The sequence below is a fragment of the Ammodytes marinus genome (assembly GCF_949987685.1).
Source record: "Ammodytes marinus genome assembly, chromosome: 17".
Lineage (NCBI taxonomy): Eukaryota > Metazoa > Chordata > Actinopteri > Uranoscopiformes > Ammodytidae > Ammodytes > Ammodytes marinus.
In genome coordinates this window covers 17,789,618-17,812,416 of record NC_137221.1, presented here as the reverse complement: position 1 = coordinate 17,812,416, position 22,799 = coordinate 17,789,618, and the positions used below count along the sequence as shown (strand labels likewise).

The following is a 22,799-nucleotide window of genomic DNA, read 5'->3' as shown; positions in this document are numbered from 1 at the left end:
ATGAATGTTTTCAAATCACTAATAATAAAGTTTTCAAATGGTTAAATATGTTAGATTGTTCCTTTTGTGAGTTAAAGTGCTAACAGTTTGCAATTGTTTAAAACTGATAAAATTATGCTTTCTGTTGCCTAATTTGAACAGAATAAAAACCTTTTATAAAATAATAACATTTAGCAAAATGTGAAACCCTGTCTTCCCTTTCCTTATGCTTCTTTTCTATTCATATTGTGCCTTTACATTTACTTTCAAATTCAATAAACAAAGTGGTGAATTAACTCATTTGGATTCCCGTTCTTTGGATTGCATTGAACAGTTAGACATTTCAACGCTTGTCAAAGAGCAAATAGTCCGTTATGTCGTGCATTTATATTTATTATATTTGTTTATATTTTTACAAATGTGTTCAGTTTCAGCAAATAAAACTTGTGATTTTCAACTTTTTATTAAATGAAGCGATTATTTTCTCTTCATTTCACGCTTGAGATGGTAATAACAAAAAAGTTTGATGAAATCAAAGTTTGCTAATATAGTCTAATTTTATAACTCCTTATTTTTTCTTAATCTGGATTAAATCCATATTTTTTAGTTTAAAAAAAGTTATTTTGTGTATATTTTGTATGCAGGTCGCGCTTTCGGCGAGAACCAGTTTATGTTTTACGCAGAATACTTGTTCAGTGAAATAGTTTTGGGTGTCATTTGTGTTTCTTATTTTACACTTATTTCTTTCAGTTTCCATTGGGCCTTTAAACGTATAACACAAAGTTAAATATGTTTGCTCGCTTAAAGTGAATTAGTTGCATACATTTTCCAGAGCGAAAGAACTATCCAACAGAAAAATCAAATGTATAGCCTAAAATATATATTTCCACAGAATGAAAAAAAATGTATTTTTTAAATATTCTTTGTATCTGTCAAAAAAAACATCTGTGCCATTTCTCCTTTCTTAAAAGGTTTCTATTCAGCTGATCAGGAAGAGAGGGGCTAAATGTTTTTTAAGGGGTCCGGGGGCTCATGTTGGGGGCTGTGGGCCTTCCCATTACCCTGTGACCGGGTCGAGAATATCAATCCTCAAAATGCAAATTTCGCCCTCGTCCCTAAACATATCAAATGCAATTTATTCAAAGGAAATTCACCAATCAACCGCCCTAATAAAACGCCAGCCACTCAATCTTGTTGCTGGGGACGGGTGGGGGTCGCCTCCCCCCGGTCCCAAACGCGAGGTCATCGCGCTTGCAGGGTTCACCTGGAGTGCACCGTGCAACATATGTAATTCAAAGCTATTCTGTCTTTTGTGTGGGGAGTCAAGATCGCTATTATAAGGCTGGCATCAAGCTACGAGTGAACAGATGACGGAGACTTGTTCAGCGGGTAAACTTTTGACCCCAATTTTTCCTCCTCTTCTGCAGCTATCTCGCCCTCATCTGTCCCAGCACGCTGAGATATCTGGGCCTCTCGAAACGAAAAATTGATTCGAACAATGTGCATCTCTCTCGCCATCACGATTATCATTTTCTCAAATTTCACAATTAAAGGGAGATGCCAATGCAATACCTAAAACGCAATTGTGGCTTTATGATGTTTTCAACAAGGGAGTGAGAAGATAAATCCACACCCGCTCCCTCTCAAGACTAATAGGGCCGTAAAATATGCAAATCATTCATTAGCGTTATAGAGTAACCAAAGCAGCCAAAAGTCTTTGTGTTGGAGGCAACACTTAAGTTAGACTCCCCCTCTCTCTCTCTTCGCGTATAGTCTTTCCCTCCAGTGCCAGTTGTTACCATGGGCTGTGTGTCCCTGGGTAAAATGCATTAATACGCATTATGCTTATAGACAACGCCAAGCAAACGTGTCATTAACGTGAAGGCGTGTGTGTGTGTGTGTGTGTGTGTGTGTGTGTGTGTGTGTGTGTGTGTGTGTGTGTGTGTGTGTGTGTGTGTGTGTGTGTGTGTGCGCGCGTGTGTGTGTGTGTGTGTGTGTGTGTGTGTGTGCGTGTGTGCGTGCGTGCCCGAGCGGTACCATGCATGTGTGAGCGGTTTCCCTCCTTCCATACAGCAGGGTGACAGTGAACTTGGCCTAAAGCGAGCTCTGCTGGTGGCTCAGAGAGGATGCAGATTTATCTTGGTGCTGTGGCTGACCTCCAGATGAACCTATACAGCTCTCTCTATATCTGCCTGGCGGTACGCCACACATGGGGCCCTGTCGAAATATCTCCCTTTGAATGATTAGCAAAGGTTTTTTATTTCCAAATAACCGCAACCTTATAGTGTGGTGTTGTAAACTCAGTGTGTTTGAAATCAAAATTGCAAGGAGTGTAAGTCAGTATTTAGTCAACATGGTGACTTCCTAAAATTTCGTCCCAGCATCTATGGGAAACTGATTGAATAGGTTGTTTAAAGTTTCACGGCTAAATGCATTCGTTTATGTGCAGAAACGTATGTGAAAACATGTAATAGCTCTAGATAATATGATAGGACTCAATATGCCAAACAAAGCCTTCTATTTAAGCCATGAAAGTTGACGGAAAATGTAACGTTTGCTAATCCGCCGGAGTAGCATCTTAAATAAAGCGGAATGGTTGTTTGAAAGGTTGTTTCTGACAAAATATCAGAATACTTAAAAAGTGATATCAATTCTAACTTTGTATTATTCATTCTTTTGGATGTTGTGGTCCGTCAATTTTTAATTAGAAATCGGCGCACCAAGTCACAGCCTTTAGGCTAATTGAAAAAAAAATGTGCCAGGTCAGAAATAAAAATTAAGGCGTCCAAAAGAAAGAATCCGAAGTAATATGACGTTTTTTTCAAAATTTCAATCCATGTTTTTTGGAATCAGAATCTAGTGACTGGTCAGCGATCGAACAAGAGGTCACCACAAAGCGAGAGTGACTTTTGAGGGGGTCATCTGAACTTTTCAACCCCAAACACAAAACGACGTGGCAGACACAAAACGGAATTCCTTTTCAAAAGTCCCCCTGCTGCTGTTTGTTCCCATGTTGTGTTTACTTGACACAGTGTACAGCCTGCGTCCTGTAAAGCTGCCAACATGTGGAGCGAAGTGCTCAGCAAAACAACTGCAACTTTTTCCACGGATGGACCTACAAAAAAAATAGATAAATAAATGAAACGCCATCAGCACGTAAAGAATCCAATCAAACGCAGCTAGTTGTACATCTGCAGGCCTGCATTAGCGCCTAACTTTATCAAGGAAATCCACACGCTCCGCACACCCCCCTTGGAAAACTTTCTGGCGCACGGTCTGTGAATTCTCCAATGTAATAAAACGACAACAACTACAAGTTTGTGGGGGTGGAAATGGACACAGAGATAATTATCCAACATGTAAAAATGGATTATGAGTTACACCACAGATGGGGGGAAACAAGTTACGCGGGGAAGGAAGCAATTAAATAGCCATGAGCCGGACCAAACCCTGCGCAACATCTGCCGAGACCAGTATATTCAGCACTGCACAACTGACAAATTAGTGTAATGGTCTAATAGGGACGGATAGAGGGGAGCGAATACAATAATAAGGCTGTTTAACGCCGCCTGGCTGTTCTCGGGCTACCGGATAGTCCGCAGAAAACTTACCCAGAGACGCGGTCCTCATCCTGGCAAGCGTCCGGTCCATACTGAGGCAACACAGAGCAACAGAGACTCTCTGTACCGGTCAAGTAACACTTACAGCCTGCGAAGGGAGAGTCAGACGAAGCCTCGCCGTCAGTGCGATTATATGTTATGTGCAATATACTGTCAACTCCCCAAAACCATAAAACTTACTTTAATGGCCACCACGTGACCGTTTATGGCCAGTGAGCCTATCTGGCCGCGCTCAGGATGATTTTTACGATCTAATTCATAGACAAAACCCCCCATTCATTTAGCACCCAAATGTCAGAGAGCCAGATTCGGCCCTAATAAAGTTTACAGCTTGAAAAGTCGAGCTGATTCTCGGGGAATAGGCCAGGAGTGTGTGCGCAAAGGGGACGCCCGGGCCCCTGGAGCCGGTTAGTGGCCAAGGACCCCCCCAAAAAGCCCCAGGTGAGTAAAATATGTAGCTTTCATTCAAGGGGGGACCTGTTGAATTCAAAATTTAAACTTGAGGAAATTTGGTCCAGTTTCGAGAGCTCCTACAAGTGACTTTTATACCAGAAAAAAAGTTAATTTTGACTCTGCTCTTCCACGCAACAGTCGTGACGAAGGCGTAAATGAAATGTTGGACATTGTAGAAAAACGTACACTCACAGTAATGTTGCCGTTCCAGTAGAAAGTTTATTATAATGGCCATCATCATTTCATTATTATTAATATTACTATAGTATATTCTTGACTTCCAGTCTTTGAAAAACATTTACAAAAAAGCTAATCACGATGGAGTTATACACATAGGCAATGGAATAAAATGTGGGACCCTCCACATAAAAACAACTAGAGAGAAACAAAGACAAAATACGATTTTTGTTACTAAGATCCTGCAAAGCTCCTGCAAACAAACGAATATACAAGGCACGGCTACTGTACATACAAGACTGAGTCGGCACCTCTGTCCATACATATGTGTTCACAACGCACACAATAACCACACAAGGCTTTACGTACTGTGCTGGCTCTACTTTTTGGAAGCAAGTTTTCTGACAAGTTGTCACAATACATCAAACAAATAAATACGTAGATATACAGTACATACATATATAGAAAATGAAGGCTAAACACGAAGGCAGCTCAACCTTCTATGTTATATGCTGTTAATGGTTCTGAGTGCATAACACAACTTTTACTGGATTTATTTGCGGTATGTAGAGCAAGTAGCAATTCAAGCTTTGACGTTTTTATTTTTATTTTTTCGTCTGAACAAGAAATAATTTAAGCATTTATTTGCATGTGTTTCTTTTCATCTAAATCTTGACAGAACTGTACATGATGCAATTTTTTTTAAACTCACAAGCATTACCACGGTGGAAATAAAAAAATGAACATATTATTAAGGAATATAGTGGGGACGCTTGTTGGACATACAGTTGGCTTAAGTGGGGGTGTCCCCTGTCCCCCACACAGCCCCGTTGACAAGTCTTTGCGCTTTTTTTGAAACAGGAGGACGAGAAGTTGATATGACAATCTTTTGTTTTATTTTTCACAAGTGCTCGCTTATCGGCTGGTATAGAAGAGTGTGCATATCAAGGCCTGTAGCCTCCCCCGCCGGCAGCCGCCATGTTCATGCTCTTCAGCTTGTTGTCTTTCTTCCACTTCATCCTGCGGTTCTGAAACCAGATTTTGATCTGTCTCTCTGAGAGGCAGAGGGCATGGGCTATCTCGATCCTCCGCCTGCGGGTCAGGTAGCGGTTGAAGTGGAACTCCTTCTCCAGCTCCAGGGTCTGATAGCGGGTGTATGCAGTCCTGGCTCTCTTGCCCTCCGGTCCAGCCAAATCTTTTTACGAGAAGAAAGGAGGGAAAACTCGTGAGATACAGTAGATATTCAAAAGAAAGGGCAGAAACTTTTTATTTTTTACTTCATTTCTCGCAGTTTTTTTTATACACTGCCTATGGTTTCTGCAGATAGTAATGGTTTAAAAGTTAGCTTAAAGACAATATTATCAATGACGCTTCATAGAACCAAAACTCGTTAAATACAACAGGTAAAATATACACCTTTTCCATTGCACCTTGCGTTAAGGAATTAGCACATGGATTTTCATTGTGAGCTATTCGCCCAAAAAAATTGATTTTTGAAACTAAAACAAAAAGCATACATCCTACAGAAAGATAATGCATTTTTAATGCAACACTTATTTTATGTTATTAAATTAGCCGTACCTGGTCTATGAAAATACACCAAACAGGTAGGCTATAAGGTGCATATGACGCCACATGCCCATGTGGAAAGTTAACATATTTTGTGCTTTTTAACTGATACAAATGTCAAATAGTGTCTGCATAGCTCATAGTAAAAAGTCCATAAATAAGATAGAACCATGATCACACCTTTACCTAACAATAACACATCGCCACGTCTCTGAAAAATCAATACAAGATCATAGAAAAATCAGACGTTTACCGTGATTTATATGTAGTTTTCTCATCCACGGATATATCTGCGGCTGTGAGGAGTCTGTGATATTTTGGGGAGTTGTCGGTGCGCTTCCCGCGGGCTTCTCTTCCTCCAGGGGGGAAGATTTGGACACACAGTCCCGGCTGAGCAGCAGCGAGCCTCCGTTGGAACTCGAGCATGCGGTTGAGCACGGGGTCGTGAGAGAGTTTTTCACGGCTCGGTGTTGTTGAGACTGAGCCTCGGTAACCGGGGACGAGCTGGCGACCGAGGAGCACGGCAGCGGGTCAGGTGGTGGGGATAGAGAAGATGTCCCGGTGCTGCCGGAGGACTGGCTGTACCTGACCGGCTCCACGGAGGGTGTCGTCGCCGCTGAGTGACTTGGGGAGTAGCCCTGCGTCCCCTGCTCGTTGCCCACAAAGTGTCCGGTGCCGGCCCGCCCGACTGTTAGGTCCATCCCGTTGTAGCCATAGCCATACCTGCTAGAATGCATGGCCGTTGAGTCCCTGTATTGCTCGTTTTCCGTACTATGGTCTCCATAATTATGTAACTGGAAGTCCGCGCCATTGGGATAGCGACCGCAGAATGAGTTCACAAAATAGGAGCTCATTTGTTGACAATTCCACCGTTTGCTCGTTGTAGGTATTGCTGTTGTTGTTTTATTGTTTTTGGAGGTAAAATAGCATAAACCTGTGTGCTTGATTTGTGGCTCTTACGGTTTAGCGCGTCCTATAGCACCCTTGCACAATTTATGATGAATTATGGAAATGAGTGGGACATGGACTTGATTCTCTCTTACGTAGGCACCCAAATATGGGGTACGGCGGAGTATCACGTGCTTTTGTTGACCAGTCGTAAATCCTGCTTGGTGACCTCCAGAGGTAAACTCGTGCACAGAGGAAATACTGGGTGGGATGTGGAGGGCGCGCGCCTCCCTGCGCTCGTGGCTAGGGCAGCCTCAGAGCCACGGCTCGGCTGTTTTGTATTGTCGTGGTGCGCCATCCTCTGGCTCAACTGTTGCACTGCGTGTCTGCGGCGCTCTCTGAGGCGTGGGCTCCACACGGGGTTATTCAGAGGTTAACGACCATTGCGGCAAAAACCAACGGGCTCCTAAACAATACAACAAGTGACATGCTGAGAGTGCAATCTCGGTGAGAATAGTGTACAGGAATAATTCGATCAGAATCTGTTATGCATGTTATGATGGGCGATGAGTGGAAATAGACTGTGCAGTTAATAGAATGAAAGGCCATTCAGAACAGGGCAGCGGCTCTTTTCACACTTTTTCTTGTATTCATAAAACAAGTGAACAACCATCTATGAGGAAAAAGTCTAATAAATAAATGTTTTGGGACCGATAAAAGCCAAGCACCACATTGTCTAATATTTTGATGGAGGTATGCCGTTCCAGGCCTGTCCTTTGTGGCACGCTGAATAATTAATAACTTTAAAAATAGTCTACATATGAAGACACGTTTAAACACGTTACTGTTTATTTTAGGCTGCTTAAAATGTGACGATTCCAAACAATAAACCCTGAAGAGGATTTCACGAGCTTTATGCATGTAACCCGACTTTATTACGCTCTGGCTTGAAGGCGAGTCATCGTTCATATTGACTAGGCCTATTACATTTTCCATTTCTTATCAGAACGCATGTTTTAATATTTTGTATTGTGTATTGGGTGAGACTTCAACATAAGATCGAGGACAACGTAACATCTCTATCCTACGAGCAACTTCACAGGGTGGAGTTTTGTACAAATTTTCAGTGTGAATTTTAAGAAACTATAGGCCAGATTTTAAAATGACAAATGATTGAAAAATCAACTATATTGTCACAATTAATGGATACATTAAAGACAATGTATTTGAAATATAAAATGTAAAATCACAACAATATTCAGATTATAATTGACATTTTTAGTGGTCGCAGTGTGCTTTTGGGCTGCTCGTGTGTGTGACTATGAAGAAGCGTTCAATGGTTTGACTGTGTCTTCGCTTCCACAGAAAAAAGGCTAGTATACAATATTCTCATGTTGAAATAAAATATTAATCATCTTTATTAATATTTTTCTAATACACCGATCACAATGCTGCACAAACCAAAAGTAAAAATTATTGATCCTCAACAAAAAAAAAATTAAGTTTAGTGTTTTAACATAAATAGTTGCCTACATTAAAATAAATCCTGACCAACCGTTTCCAGATTGTATTGCAACATGGCCAATGTTAAAAAGTGTCAATTGACTATCCAATTAAAGCCCTTGTTCATTCTGAGCAGGCACACAAAAACAGGAGGTTTACATGGAGTCCGACACGGATAAGACGCTTAAAAAGGAGGCACGAAGCCTTTTGGGTTTTTTTCTTCTTGTGGAATTTTTATGGCACCGTCGTCTCTCGAAAGCAACTTCCCCCCTTCTCACATTCTATTCCCCCAAAGCAACCCTTTTACCCAGCTCAAGCTCAATCATGTGTTACTGACACCAACAGCGAAGTATAGATTATTTAGTATATTCCAGCCAGGTATGTGGTGCGGTATCAGTAGACCCCCAGAAGGCAAGAAGAGAGGAAGGGTGTGAATACCAGGCTCACACATTTATACTGGTGGGCCCATAGCAAGAGGAGACCTACTTAGCGGGATTTTGCCTAAACAGCTGCTCTAACAGCTGATTTATGACTAGCCAATGGCAGCAAAGTTCCCACGAAAGTTATTTCCCGGAGTCGAGCCGGGGACACACCCAGGAAATAAATAAGGGCCCAAAGAAAGGAGAGGAAAGAAGTGAGTGCGCACTGGTGTCAAACATGTCAGGAGCGAGGGGGGCCTCTGCTGCAGGAAAGCAGGAGGGCACTGCACTCTGCAGGCTAACCCTCACACACCAGCACAGCGAGTCTAACAGTACACACAGACACACACAGCAGTTCAGAATATTTGAACACATAGTCTGACTAAGTATTACGCACGGCGGCAGCAAGACTGAAACAGTCACATTCTAGATAATTGTGTCACTTTTTAGAACACGTGAGTATTTCTCAACGTATATTATTAACACTCTTTCCAAACAGAAATAAATTGTTATTGGGTGCGAGTGCAACATATGGAGATAGAAGCGTTTTTTTCAAATAAAATGCATGTGAAAATAGCAAAAGTCAAACGAAGATATGGAATATTGTATAATGAAAATCAAAAAAATGCTTAATGCATTTAACTATAGGCTACCTTTCACGACTGATATTCGACTAAAGATTATTGGACTACAAAAATCACTACAATATCACAATACCGTATTATATTAAGAAACAACGTTGAGCAACATCGATGTGTAAACATGGTGTGCAAATAATGTTTTTGAATAGTATGCATGTTTTGCACCACTGTGTCAAATGAAGGTCATTCGAACGGTCAAATAATCATGCTTTGTAAGATATGCCATTATACCAATGATCGATTCACTGTACAGTAAGTCAGGGCCTGCATGCATAAGTGTGAAGCACACGATTACGCACGATCACCCAGGTAGAAAAATAAGGTCGACTTATGTGGTGTCCATTTGCAGAAAAACAAGCAGAGCTGCAACCTGAAATACCCCCGGTGTCTCCACAGGAGGGCGTAAAAGAGCACATCTCCTGGCCACCATCCACCCAATGAACAGTGCAGCTGAAAAGCCCAACCCCATTCAAATCCAACAACAAACAAACAAGGCTACGTTCTTGAGAGCATAAACGCAGACAGGAAGAAGGCTAAACAGCAGTGCTATAGGTTAATCTAATTCAGACAGATCAAATGTATCCTACCACGTAGCATCTGCCACTCAAATCACACAACATGAAATTATTTCCATCACAGGATTTAAACATCTTGGTATCACAGAGAGCAAATTAGGCTTCATATTTAAAACACTATTCTTTTTTGTCATTGCAAATTGTTAAAAGAGCGAACAACGTATGCACGTTTCGGGTGTCTTACCTTGTGTAGGTTTCTGCCTGTAAACAGTGGAGGAGGAGTGGGGGGGAGTTGGCAGGTGCAGACGGCGGGCTGTGACGGAGGGAAGTATCCAGCTGAGTCCCAGGACGGAAACTGAGGCTCCTCGGGGGGTCAGTGACGCACCGGAGCTCCATCCACTCATCCTGCCTGTCAGTAGCCCTACAGCAGGGCACCACAAAGATCCAGTCTCCATGTTCTAAAAGCAAAGCTCCTGCGCGTAGAGTCTCTGTACCTCACCGAGAAGAAAACTCCAAACTCGCTTAATATATATATATAAAAAAACAGGATATAAAAAATATCTAGATGGTCGCTGCATGCGGCGAAAAGAGCCGCGTTGTAAGCCTCAACACCGTTAAATGAAAGGCTGCTCTATTCCGCTGTTGGAAATTATACATAAAAAAGTTCATGTTCACGGCTCTCCGTCACGTGACTGGGCCGTGGCCAATGGGAGGACGAGCCGGGTCGTAAAGTTGCATTGCTATGTTGTAAATTTTCATAAACAACAACGGATTTATGGCTCCAGCGCTGGAGGGAGAGATTGGGGAGAAAAGGGGAGGGCTGGGCTGGGACGGGAGGGGGGAGAGGTGTGTGTGTGTGTGTGTGTGTGTGTGTGTGTGTGTGTGTGTGTGTGTGTGTGTGTGTGTGTGTGTGTGTGTGTGTGTGTGTGTGTGTGTGTGTGTGTGTGTGTGTGTGTGTGTGTGTGTGTGTGTGTGTGTGAGAGAGAGAGAGAGTGAGGGGGGGGGGGGGACAGGTCACCGTCAGGCGCCATTTTACAGAGGGAAAAGGCAACGCAAAGTTCAACAGTGATTTCCCCTTCATCTACAGCCTGCCCCATCTCGCATCCTCATAGTTCGCATTCCCCAACTCTATGTGTTTACCTAACCCTCATAATGGACTGCAACATCGTTCATTACATGCAACCTACTATTGGCCACAGCAAACGGCACTTTCTGTTTACCGTGGGTGACATATTGCTACTCAACCCGGCGCGTAATTGCTGCTTTTATCATAATTCTTGTGGTTTCAAAATATTATCTTCTCAAATATTGAATGCAGATATTAAATGTAAACAAATAGACAGGTGAAAGCTATTTTATTCAATTATTATATTTCCATTTACAAGTGAGAGGTTTAACACTTTTTTATCCTTCTTTGTTCACAGATTATAATATAATTCACAATGATGTACGTGGGCTTGATATATATATATATATATATACTAAATATTTCACAGTATTTGTAGGCAGCACATTTTGCATTACAATTGCAATTAACTTGTGTCGAATTAAAAAGCTGTCTAAATAAAACTGTGCATGCATTTAAATTAATGACGGCAAGAACACGGGTTGGAATTTTGAGCCTGGAAAAAATCTTCAAAAATTATATAGAACATTTTACTGTATGACTTCAAAACATTTACGTTAGGCTATTCCTGTTTACAGTAGAATAAGCAGGTGGGCTTACTGGGAATCTGAGGTAGGTTACATGAATCCATCCAAAACTAAACAAATATAATTGTCTGGTTATCCTTGGATGTATAGCTGGATAATAAGGATCGAAAAAAACATGCACGATAACATCGTAATTGAAACGACACATTGGTGAACTCTCTGAAACCTACAGAGGCACCTAAAATCACAGTTAGCTTTTAACTAACAAAACATCCACTTTCAATTTGCCTTGATTTAAATTAAGGCACATTTGCACAGAATGTTGTGTTTGTTATCTTCAGAAAATGGAAATAAATCATTCCATTAGGTAGAATATATTGGTTCACAATCAATTACCAACTTGCGTTGGATTTCCTTGTGTCAGTGTTTTAATACTAGAAGGTAAATATTAGGTAGTTTTTCGTGTAGGAATGTGGATTCAGTAGTACAATTACATACTGCTTTGCATATATAAAAAATATAGTTTGGCTAGGTAGTTAATTTCGCTCATACGGAGCCTTACGCATTTTGAGTTTAAATTTGAAACGCTGACATACAGTCTACTTTTTAAATGCTTATTGCCTTCAGCTGTCATTCAATCGATCAGCCTACAAAGCTTCTAGTGCATGAATGGTATGTGAGAAACATCTCAGATATATCGATAACCCACACCTTACAGTGTGTTTCTTTTTGTAACTTAATGCTCTGTCCGTCTCTTCCGTTACTTTTCAGTGTCTCCAGCTTCGGGCTCTCCGGCCTCTGACACCGCCTCAACATCCCCACCACCACCGTCCTTATCGCCGGGAGTCGCCACCGTCGGCTCCTCCTTGTGGTCTTTCTTCCACTTCATCCTGCGGTTCTGAAACCAGATTTTGATCTGTCTCTCTGAGAGGCAGAGGGCATGGGCAATGTCGATCCTCCGCCTGCGGGTCAGGTAGCGGTTGAAGTGGAACTCCTTCTCCAGCTCCAGGGTCTGGTACCGGGAATAGGTCTGCCTCCCACGCTTCCTGTTTGGATCTGTTGGCGAAAAGATGCGCTTGGCTCTATGTAACTGGCAGAAAAATGCATGTTGTATATACCTACATGTTTGATGTATGGTACTGCATATAAATCATTAATTAAATTGGTATTGCTGGCAATAAAAACTTGTAGTTGGATTCATGATGGGACTCCATAATTCATTTGATTGCTCAATTAATTTTGGCTTTTTACATTTCTCCTATAACACACACACACACACACACACACACACACACACACACACACACACACACACACACACACACACACACACACACACACACACATACACACACACACATAGAACACATTCCTCACATTAAAATCTGTTGGGGTGAAAGGAATTTGTTTCATTTTTTTCCTTCTTTTTTTAAGATCTCTGCGTCTATGTAAATTAGCCCTGCTGGAATGCTTGGCCCATGCCTCCTTAGATAATATGCATGCCTTTCCAATTAAAAGCCAGCGATGCACTGCGCGCCGATGGAGCCACAATTAATTAGGCTAGATAACTACCCCAACACCTTCTCCTTCAAAATGATAACAAATGCCAATGTTTCGAATAACTTGCATTCTAAATCTACTTGACTTCTTTATGTAACAGACACTACTAGGGACATATTGATCCAGCAATGTGTACGAACGAGATTCAGAAAATACCAGAGCCTCTGCAGTGCAGACCCAATTAGAAATGCGATGTGGAGTGCAAGAGAACTGATTTACACAACAGGCCGGTCTCTCCTTTTTTTTTACAACCACAAAGGAGAGAAGAGGCTATGGGTGTAATAGGAGTGCAGAGAAAACCCCCAGCGGCAAGGTCTCTGCGTAGTCAACACACAGGAGCTGGCCAAATGAATTTATGGCTGCAGAACTCATTAGTTGCGCAATAAAAGTTTTACGATTCTTTCCATGCAACACCAATGGCTCTTGGAAATTAATTTAATCACTAACGGCCAGTGTAAGTATCCCAATGTTTTGTAAAAGCATTGACCAGAAAGGATATGAAATGGCACATAAGGAACAGTATCGCCACATACCTGATGCTCTCATCCAGGGGTACATCCGGTATTGTTTGTCCGGCGGCGAGGTGAGGGGTCCCGGCTCCTGATGGCAGCAGCTGTCGGCGAACAGGCGGCTCTGGTCGAACAGGCTGCAGTGCAGTGTGTGTGCGTCCTGCCCCTGGCCGTAGCCCGAGGTAAACACTGGGCGGCTCTGGTACACTGCATTGTTGACGCTGTACACTCCAGACAGGGACGGAGCGAACGCGATGGCCGCAGCATTGCGAGCCGAGCCATAGTCCTCTCCACCAGGTCCAATGCTGCAAGATGCCCGCTCAACGTTTGGGTAGAGAGAACCAGCCGCCGTATATTTGCTAAGAAGACCGTCCACATAATAAGAACTCATATTTTTTTCTCTCTGATTTGTTGGCCCAGAATCCTCAGTGTCGTTTTTACGAGGTAGCGTGATATATGACAGCAATACACCCTAGATTTACACCAAACCCCATTTTTGCGCTGGACCAAAGAACTCAGCCACGTGACTCCGGCCTGGCTGATCTCGTCCAATCAGCGGGCGGATATGGATTTCATTATGGCGCAGGACTGCAGAGTGGGATTAACGCTTCACATACATAAACACGTTCACACACGTAAACAAACGAGGTATATTCACACAATTCGAGTGATCCACAGCTAATTTACGTAATTTAAATTGATTTATAACCCCTATCATAATAATACGTCACAAATGTTCTAAGAGCTTTATTTTTAAATACTATGTTGCTTTCGTGGAATACTTAAAACCTACTTAATGATAACCTACACTCATTTAATGATCGGCATCACTAATATTTAGTGCCACATTGGTTATAATAACTATTATCACAATTTATACATAACTATTCCAACAGAAAGTGATTTAAGCTTTATCTTGCCTTTAAAAAGGCATATATAATCTCTCGTCCTAAAAACGAACACAATGTTATGATTATAGGCCTATAACTTGTGTTTCATTATACGCAAACAGTCCAGGCTTTATAGAAACATATTGTAGGTTTGGACATGATACTTTTGAATTATTCTTAAATAAATTATTATTATTATTATTATTATTATTATTATTATTATTATTATTATTATTATTATTATTATTATTATTATTATTATTATTATTATTATTATTGTTGTAAGTATTAGCATTATAATAAGTAGGCACATAATTCATCTTCTTAAAGTTGTTCATTATCGGAATAAACATGTTATAATATTTAACAGGCTATTATCCTTTAACAAAAATAATGTATTCAATAAAAGAAAGCGATCAGTCAGGGTTACATGGGGAAAACAGAACTAATATCTAAAATTTATATCAATATTAAATAAAGAACCGATAATTGTTTTTAATCCTTTGTATACACGGGAAAAAACTATATTGGTGCAGCACAGACCGCCTAGTGTGTTGCATTTAAAAATCCTGAAAGAAAACGTATTAGGACATATAGCTACAGTTCAGTTAGAAAATCGGCCTAATTAAAACGACATCAATTAATGCAACTGTTAATGTTTCAGTTTAGTCCTATCCTGCCGCTTAGTATGTGCAAAGCGTTTCCAAAGCAATGTAAAGTAGGCCTACAAACGTTGGCTAGAGAAAGAAAGCAGTAGGCTAGCTTTGAGGTGGCTGTTTCACTCCTCCCTACAGAGCAGCAGCTTCTGCACTGAGACTGTAAAAAGGTGCGAAATGATTTTTGCTGGTCTCTTAAAATGTTACTACAGTTTGTTTCCCAGTGCAGGTTCATTAGGGAAGAGTGTTGAAAGTAAAAGTAGGGTGGTGTTGTGGAACAGTGTCGCCACCCTCTGGTGACTTGTGGGTACTACAGGGGTGGGAGGCAACAGTGCGCGGGCGTTTACGTTCTGTTGCAATCCACAAAATACAAGACATAAGTGTAAAGTACAAGTCATTAATGAGGCTCAGATGGTTACGTTACCTATCTAAGGGTGTGGGACTTTAAGCAAATCCAAGATGTCTTCTAACAGAATGATCCAGATGTATATTTGAAAAATGCTTGGTCTAAAAGGCCCACCACTGTGTTTGAAAGTAGCCGCTGGCTTTATGGCTCCTTCTCCTTTAGGTCGGGCCCAGCAAAGGAGCAGAGGGCGGAAGGTTCCCAGGTAGAAACAAAGGATCGCTCCAAATGACCGTGAGTCCTGCGCGTCCCCGTCGGAGAGACTCCAATAAAGCTGATCATTTCCGCTCGGCCTTTTGTCCAGCGCGCAGTCTCACAGAAAGAGAAGAAGAAACAAATGGGTGCCATTCTGGAAACGGCCTAATTGTGTCTGGATGGCCATAAAGCCATTACAACTGGAATGCCAGACAGTATAGCAGACCAGGCGTTTTATTGCACTGTCTCTGGCCGAGTCTTTGAAGTTTGGGTCCATCTGCGTCCCCTAACGCGTCACAACAGCACACCAGTTAGTGAAGACTAAAGTCCGTCTTACCTTCCAACTACAATAATCTACCAGTTTCTGTGCATCCCATATTGACAACTAAATGACCTGGTGTATCTTTGCTGCTTGTCCCATTTTCAAGAGTTGTTGTGCAAAATATGTTCTGCAACATGCAGAGACTTGAACCAACCTCACAAACTCAGAGGCCATATTTTAAAACTAGAATGTTTTGCGTTTTTAGTCATTTGTTCACAGAATGTCTATTCTGGTTATGTCGCTTATCAAAGCTGCGCCGAATCAGCTGCACTATTTTATGCTTCAGCTGTCTGAGCCCTCGATGTCTTTTTTTGTTTTGCGTCCTCTCGCCCCGCAGTGCTTTGCACCCCATAAAAGGTTATAGCGGTAATTGTCTTTTATGGCTGTATACAGCTAACAACATCCTCTGCCAAGACACAGCTCTGTCCCCAATCCAGAAAGAAACACACACACACACACACACACACACACACACACACACACACACACACACACACACACACACACACACGTAACCTAGATATTCAGATATTCACATAGGTGTGTGTCTGGAAGCCAAATTTAAATTCCTGAAAAGATATATAAGCGTGTAAAACTTAGGTAATTTGTACCATGTTCAGATATTCAAAAAGTATTTCATAATTCGTGTGTGTGTGTGTGTGTGTGTGTGTGTGTGTGTGTGTGTGTGTGTGTGTGTGTGTGTGTGTGTGTGTGTGTGTGTGTAAAGTAGCCTATGTCTGCAGTAACCTTCATTTTCAGCACAAAGACTAAAAGCCAAAAGATACTTTTTGTGGAGGAATAATTCTTGAATTAAAGTTTTATAATAATAAAATAAATTATAATAATTAGAAAACATATTAAGCATATTAAGATGTTAGAGCAAAATGAAATGAGGGTGTAACGTGCATGGATTCGCAGATATAATTTGTTTTATTTAATAAATAAAGTACAAATTACATTTGTGAACCAAAAGTCAGACGGTCAGCAGACCGCGAGGTATTCAATAAGTAGCCTACAGTGTTTTATTTAATTTTCTCTCGCTAACAAACATTATGTACTTCCAAAATGTTACTCCCTGAAATTCATAGTTCAGCATCTAATGCAAGCAAATCTATTATAATCCGCCATCGAAAAAAGGTAGGTTATTGTAGGTAGTTGATAGACATTAGGTAGTCAATCGTGTCATGTAATATAGCGTCTATAACATCTTTGAATTTGAGCATTTCCAAGAGGTTTCTGAGGTCTATGCATCTACTTCAAAATGCGACCAGTCAGTTTTTCTATTAGGTTCCAATGTAAGATTCAAACTCATGGTCATCAGTCATAGTTCTAGCAGTAAGGGAGAAACACCAATAAAATTAATACATTTTACAAACTATACGCTCAGCTGACTCTGAGACAGACAACAAATATAGCTACAAACCAGAACATATAACAGCTAGAAACATCCATACACAAAACAAACGAGCACAGGGACCAGGTCAACTAATACACATTAACGAGGTATTATTTCAAATCAACATAATAAAATGAACAAATTAAAAAAACAAAACAATTAAACGAGTGGGCACTGTTAAAATTGTGCAATATAAAGGTAGTCGCATCAAACTGAAGCCCAACATGCTTTTTTTCTTTTCTTTTTTTCTTCTTTTTCTACTAATAGCTTCTGTTATATAGAACAATAAGACAATGAAGTTTAAAAACAAGGTCCAGCAGAGTTAAGAGCTTCCGCACACAAAGCTCGCTAACAGCCTAAATACGTTATGGTGTATCCCCACTGTTCAGTCAGTCGTCTTTCGGTCCATCTTTATTAAACTTCTTCATCTTCATCCTGCGGTTCTGGAACCAGATTTTAACCTGTCTCTCGGTGAGGTTTAACTGCCTCGCCACCTCGTACCTACGGTCCCTGGTCAGGTAGGCGTTAAAGAGGAACTCTTTCTCCAGTTCCAGGATCTGGTGCTTGGTGTATGGACAGCGCTTTTTTCTCGTGGCACTCGCGTGGAGCCAGTTGGACACGGGGTTATCTGGAAAGAGTAGGGGTGCGACACTGGTGTAAGGGGCCCGGTACCGAGTGACCAAATGTAAAAACAAAAAAAAAATAAACATCACTCACAATTTGGCTGTGAAAATGTCCTTCTGATTCTCATGAGAGGTTAAATTGCTACATTTGTATACAAACGCAGCAACATCCAACATCCAAATACAATTTACCCCTATTAATCTCCCTCACGTTTAGTTTAAAAAGCTACAAAGGTTATCTAATAGAGCAATGGGAGCCGGGCCATTAACAGTCCCCCCATAAGGAAATGGCACGTTCAGAATGGCATCTGCTCAGACGCGCACCCCCATCACGCACCCCAATCCCTCACAGCTTCATGCGGTATATATATAGTAGGCTATAAACATAAAGGACTCTGTAGCCACTTACTTGGATCGAGGCCCGGTTTCTCTTCGGCTTCCCCGTTTGCGTCCCTCGTTTGCCCGGCGAGCGCGTCCTTTTCCACCGGTGGTGATGCCGTCGCCACCGTCCCGTTGGCGTAATCTGAGAGCAGCAGCGCCGTGTGGGAGCCAGTCAGCGCGCCGTCAACTCGCGTCCCCACACCCTCCGGTTTGATTCCGTACGGGTGATGGGTCGTCGGTAATCCGGCCAAAGGCAGGGAACCGGACATGGGCTCCAGCAGCCATGACTGATAGCGACCGTCCGTATCTGCACCCACTGGGCCTTGGGGATGCCCGTAGTGGTGATGATACACGGAGGAGACTGTGCCTGGGATCTGAGAGGGGACGTGGCTCCATGACGGCCCGAATACGGAGGGCTTGGACGGGAAAGTGCAGTTCCCAAGCTCGCTGCTGTGGTGGTGGTGGTGAAGATGGTGGTCGCTGATAGAGGCGGACTGTCTTGCGTGCTGGAGCCCCCCGGGTCCAGAGGGGTATCTCGGCACAGAGAGTTCCTCGCTCTCGGGCAAAATGAGGGAATCGACGTAGTAACTAGTCAGTGTTCCGGATGTCGACATGGCCGAAAGAATTTAGACGTTCACATGTAAGCAGTCATTCCAAAAAGATACATGCAAGAAAGTAAAAAACGCGCGCGCGCACACAAACAAACCCCACACACACATACACACGCAGTAAACCCAGCCTCACAAAATAACAATGTGGAGAAATCAAGTAGCAACTTGGCCCCACAGAGAACTACAGTGGGCTAGTAATGGGGAGACATGCTGCCCGGCCATTGGGTAGCAGACACACGTGATCATAAAGGCTGAACAATAAAGGATAAATCAATCCCTTTGGTCATTAAATACTCACCCGCACTCCTATAACAACCTCTAGTTTTAGAGCTGAGAATTATCAAGATACGAGCCAGATCTTATCTATGAAAATATGAATGACTGAATAAATTGTACAATTTTTTTACTTTTTCTTTTTAGTAGCATCCCACCCTGATCCTGCTGTTAAAAGCCATTCCTGGTTATTCAAAAACGATACTGTAGGCTGTGTTTTTGGCAACCTTATTTTTACGAGGTACTTTTATAGGACACGTAAGCACCCTACTATGGCTGCTCACCAAAACACTTCTTAACCGCCAACGTATTACATAAAAACTTAGCAGCTCAAAGCAGGAACAACATCTGCATCTCACATTACAACTGTACAAATGACATTCTGCGTATTTGGTTCTTTTCTCGGCTGTTTCAGACAACCATGGCCGTACATTTTTGTTTTTTTAGCTTCAAACTTTAAACACATACTTTACAGACTAAACTGAGGACCACATCAAAAAATATGCGTGTCATATCTAATAAAAGACCAAATTAGTTATCAGCTTAAATTTAGTCAGGCTGGGAAGTTGTTGGTGGGCTCATTTAAACAGTATATATAAACACATTGCTTAGATGGTCTAATTTTTTCACAATTATCACATTTTGATTATTTCAAGGATATTTCAAGTCTCCGTTCATGCATCTATACAATGCTATACTCTCCTTTTTTAAATAGGGACAATAAAGAGTTAGAAGAGTTTATAGCGTTAGCTAATTTTCAAATCTCGTTTTACAACATGTGTAGGCTACAGTTATAGAGAAGACAATCCAGGACTGTTTACAATCTGACGGAATTAAAAATGACAATGAAAGAATCAATACACATGAGCGTGTTTCTTTATAATAGAAAATATTTTATTCTGAAATTGCAATGTGTTTCACAAGAAGAAGAGAGAAGCGGGGCCATTCTATTTACTTATTTGTCTTGTTAGTTGCAGTTAGGCTACATATTATTTGTTTGGCTATAATTACCGTGTCTATATTCAAACATAAAATAAGAACAATTTACCTGATGGCCTATGACTGCATATAAATTATAATATATAAAATACAAAGTAGCCTAGTGTGTTACAAAAGGGTGAAATCATAAAATTGTAGGCTAGAACAATTAATACCAAGCAAATAGAACTGAATAAACATAGACATGATGCATATGCTATTAGTTATTATCCCGTCGAAAGCACGGTAGCCGAAAATGTATTAAATATTTTCCTAATAACATTTTGGCGGCGGATCCCGTTTCTTCCTTGGTCAGCCCTGTCGTTTACGCCGGTGATTATTTACACCGCCGTTATCACCACATTGGCCTATATCTTGCCTTCCTCGCCGCCATCAACAAATTAACTCTGGGCCTATAACACCTTCTTGCAGCCAGTGACTTGGTGTAACGTTACACTTAAACAGAGCTAAATATATGTTTAATGTGGTGCTTGCGGTTCACTCCTTCTAAAATTAAATGCTGCAAGGAGTGGCAAACACCAGGAAACAACAGCTCATTAAAAAAAAATTTGTAGTAAAGATTGACATATTTAAATGTGACAATTATATAAAATAGTAATATAATTGCCTGATAGGTGTTAACATCAAAATGAATAGCCTACATACAAGTTAACATGTATTTGTTGACATTCTAAGCTTCAGCGCGCACCAATTTCATTTAGCAGAAATGTCAGCCACTGATGTAAAACAATAGTCATGCTATAGCCTAGCCTAGTGAATTTATGTATATCACAGAAATACATCGACAGCTTTAAACTCAATGTGGATGTTACTAAATATGGTTGCTTTGTGCGTCCACAATATCCTAAACCTAACTCTACGGTGCTGATCACGTAGCAAAGCAGCAACCTTCAGTCCTCGCACAAGCCGCGTGTTTTATTTATTACCAGCAAATAAACGGAGAGCTTGGCCAACACCCCACAAGGCCACAGGCAATTCAACACGCAGGAATCCTTCTCTCTGCTCTGCTGCTACTACTACTACTAATACTATTGCATGTGTGCAAGAGGGGCACAGAAGGGGAAATAATGCACAAGCTGTCTGTCCATCGTAGTTACAAGCTATCACCTCGCTGTTGTACATTATTTGGTCAACAGACATCAAACAAGCCGAGGGGGTAAAGGGAGCGGCTGCTCGTCTTATTTGTGCACTAAAAGTATAGACAAACACCTCCAGAGCAGGAAAAGACGCCATCACGCCAATGGGCTCTCAGGCTGTAAACCTAAATCAGGGTGTTTTTTTCAACCCAGTTTACCGCAGGGGCCATTCACTTCTTTTGCCTCTGCAGATAACAGCCTGTCTGGCGGATCTAAATATCGCCATAAAGCCCTTCCCCTCCTTTTGTCTGAGCCCACTCTATTGCGCAGCGGAAGCATCCGGTCTCATTGCCCACGGAGGTCGCTGTTGCCCCATTCACCTTCCCCTTCACTGCAGTGGTCGTAACCGAGGCCTTGTCTGGCGTGTCTGCGTCACTACTACTACTCACAGAAACCACTCGCGGCTTTTTAGCCTTAATCCCGAGTCATCTGTGCATACTGCAGCTCGGCTTTGATCACGTTTTAATTCAGCTCACATGCCCACGGTCGGGCACATTTCGACGACGAAAAAAGAAAACCAGTGGGGAAGTCTTAATAACATTACGGCATACAGGTTAAGAATACTAGCCTACTATACACAGCAGCAGCCAGTCACCCCTCCCCAATGTATGAAGCTAGGGAGGGTTTAGAACATGCTTCTAGAACACTTCTCTTCCATTTTCATCAACTCCCATCATCTGTGAGTCCCTGTTTTGCTCTCCTTTTTCGGTCTCGATGTGTGTAACTGGGGCAATTAAGACAGTTCTATGTTGCAGGGTTAGAAATGGACCCCAACAACATGAAACTACCTAAACCACTCGACAGTCGATCCGGGCCTCAAGTGAATCACAATCAGCCTAATAACAGTGCATCGTGCTCGTCGCTCTCCGTCATCAAGTGTCCAAAAAGATCGTCTGTATTGAGAAAGTACAGCTGTTTTGTACACACACTATAGTGAAGAAGACGCTGTAACAAAGCGCAAATAGAACCAATTCACAATGATAGGTGGACTTACCCGATCAGGGAAATGTTAATCCCAGTACTACAAAAAAGTAGAGCAGAAGGTCATTTTTTTATCCACAATGATATCCGAACAGTTGAGTTTTCCAGCAGGGAGCCGGGCCTCCTCTCCGTCTGAAAGGCTCTCCCACGACTGAAGCTGCTCTTAGAGGAGAGGGAGAAAGCTCATATACCAGCCAGTCATAAAACTCTACAATAGCCGACTGGGCTTGCAGCTAGACGGCTTATAGCCTAATATCTTAATTATTTCCGATGGCCATTACATTAGCCTCTAGAAACACTTCTTAGCTGGTTCACTAAAGCTGAATCTCCAGCCGAGGTGCCTGTATTATATGGGATATTGAAGTATTAACCGAAGAGCATGTGTTTCTGTTTCTGTATAAAAAGAAAAACCTAAACCCACAGTGCAAAAATACAAGCACCATCCTC

The 22,799-nt window shown here is 41.8% G+C and overlaps 3 protein-coding genes across 3 annotated transcripts; all 3 read right to left on the bottom strand.

The window, feature by feature from the left end:
- Nucleotides 1-5,173: 5,173 nt before the first annotated feature.
- On the bottom strand, nt 5,174-6,664 carry hoxa5a (homeobox A5a; the record flags this gene model as incomplete). Its single annotated transcript, XM_080044823.1, has 2 exons — nt 6,052-6,664; nt 5,174-5,424 (listed from the first exon to the last, which is right to left on the bottom strand). The coding sequence occupies exons 1-2, from the start codon at nt 6,650-6,652 to the stop codon at nt 5,174-5,176; spliced, it is 852 nt and encodes a 283-aa protein (XP_079900949.1). The 5' UTR covers nt 6,653-6,664.
- Nucleotides 6,665-6,873: 209 nt separating this feature from the next.
- Nucleotides 6,874-13,928, bottom strand: LOC307264457 (homeobox protein Hox-A7-like; the record flags this gene model as incomplete). The annotated part of the gene is made up of 4 exons (XM_080045869.1): nt 13,511-13,928; nt 12,182-12,473; nt 10,009-10,185; nt 6,874-7,084 (listed from the first exon to the last, which is right to left on the bottom strand). The coding sequence occupies exons 1-4, from the start codon at nt 13,875-13,877 to the stop codon at nt 6,874-6,876; spliced, it is 1,047 nt and encodes a 348-aa protein (XP_079901995.1). The 5' UTR covers nt 13,878-13,928.
- A 2,996-nt stretch (nt 13,929-16,924) lies between these two features.
- On the bottom strand, nt 16,925-19,059 carry hoxa9a (homeobox A9a). Its single transcript, XM_080045204.1, has 2 exons — nt 18,381-19,059; nt 16,925-17,976 (listed from the first exon to the last, which is right to left on the bottom strand). Exons 1-2 carry the CDS (start codon nt 18,964-18,966, stop codon nt 17,738-17,740), a joined length of 825 nt encoding a protein of 274 aa, XP_079901330.1. The 5' UTR covers nt 18,967-19,059; the 3' UTR covers nt 16,925-17,737.
- Nucleotides 19,060-22,799: the final 3,740 nt, after the last annotated feature.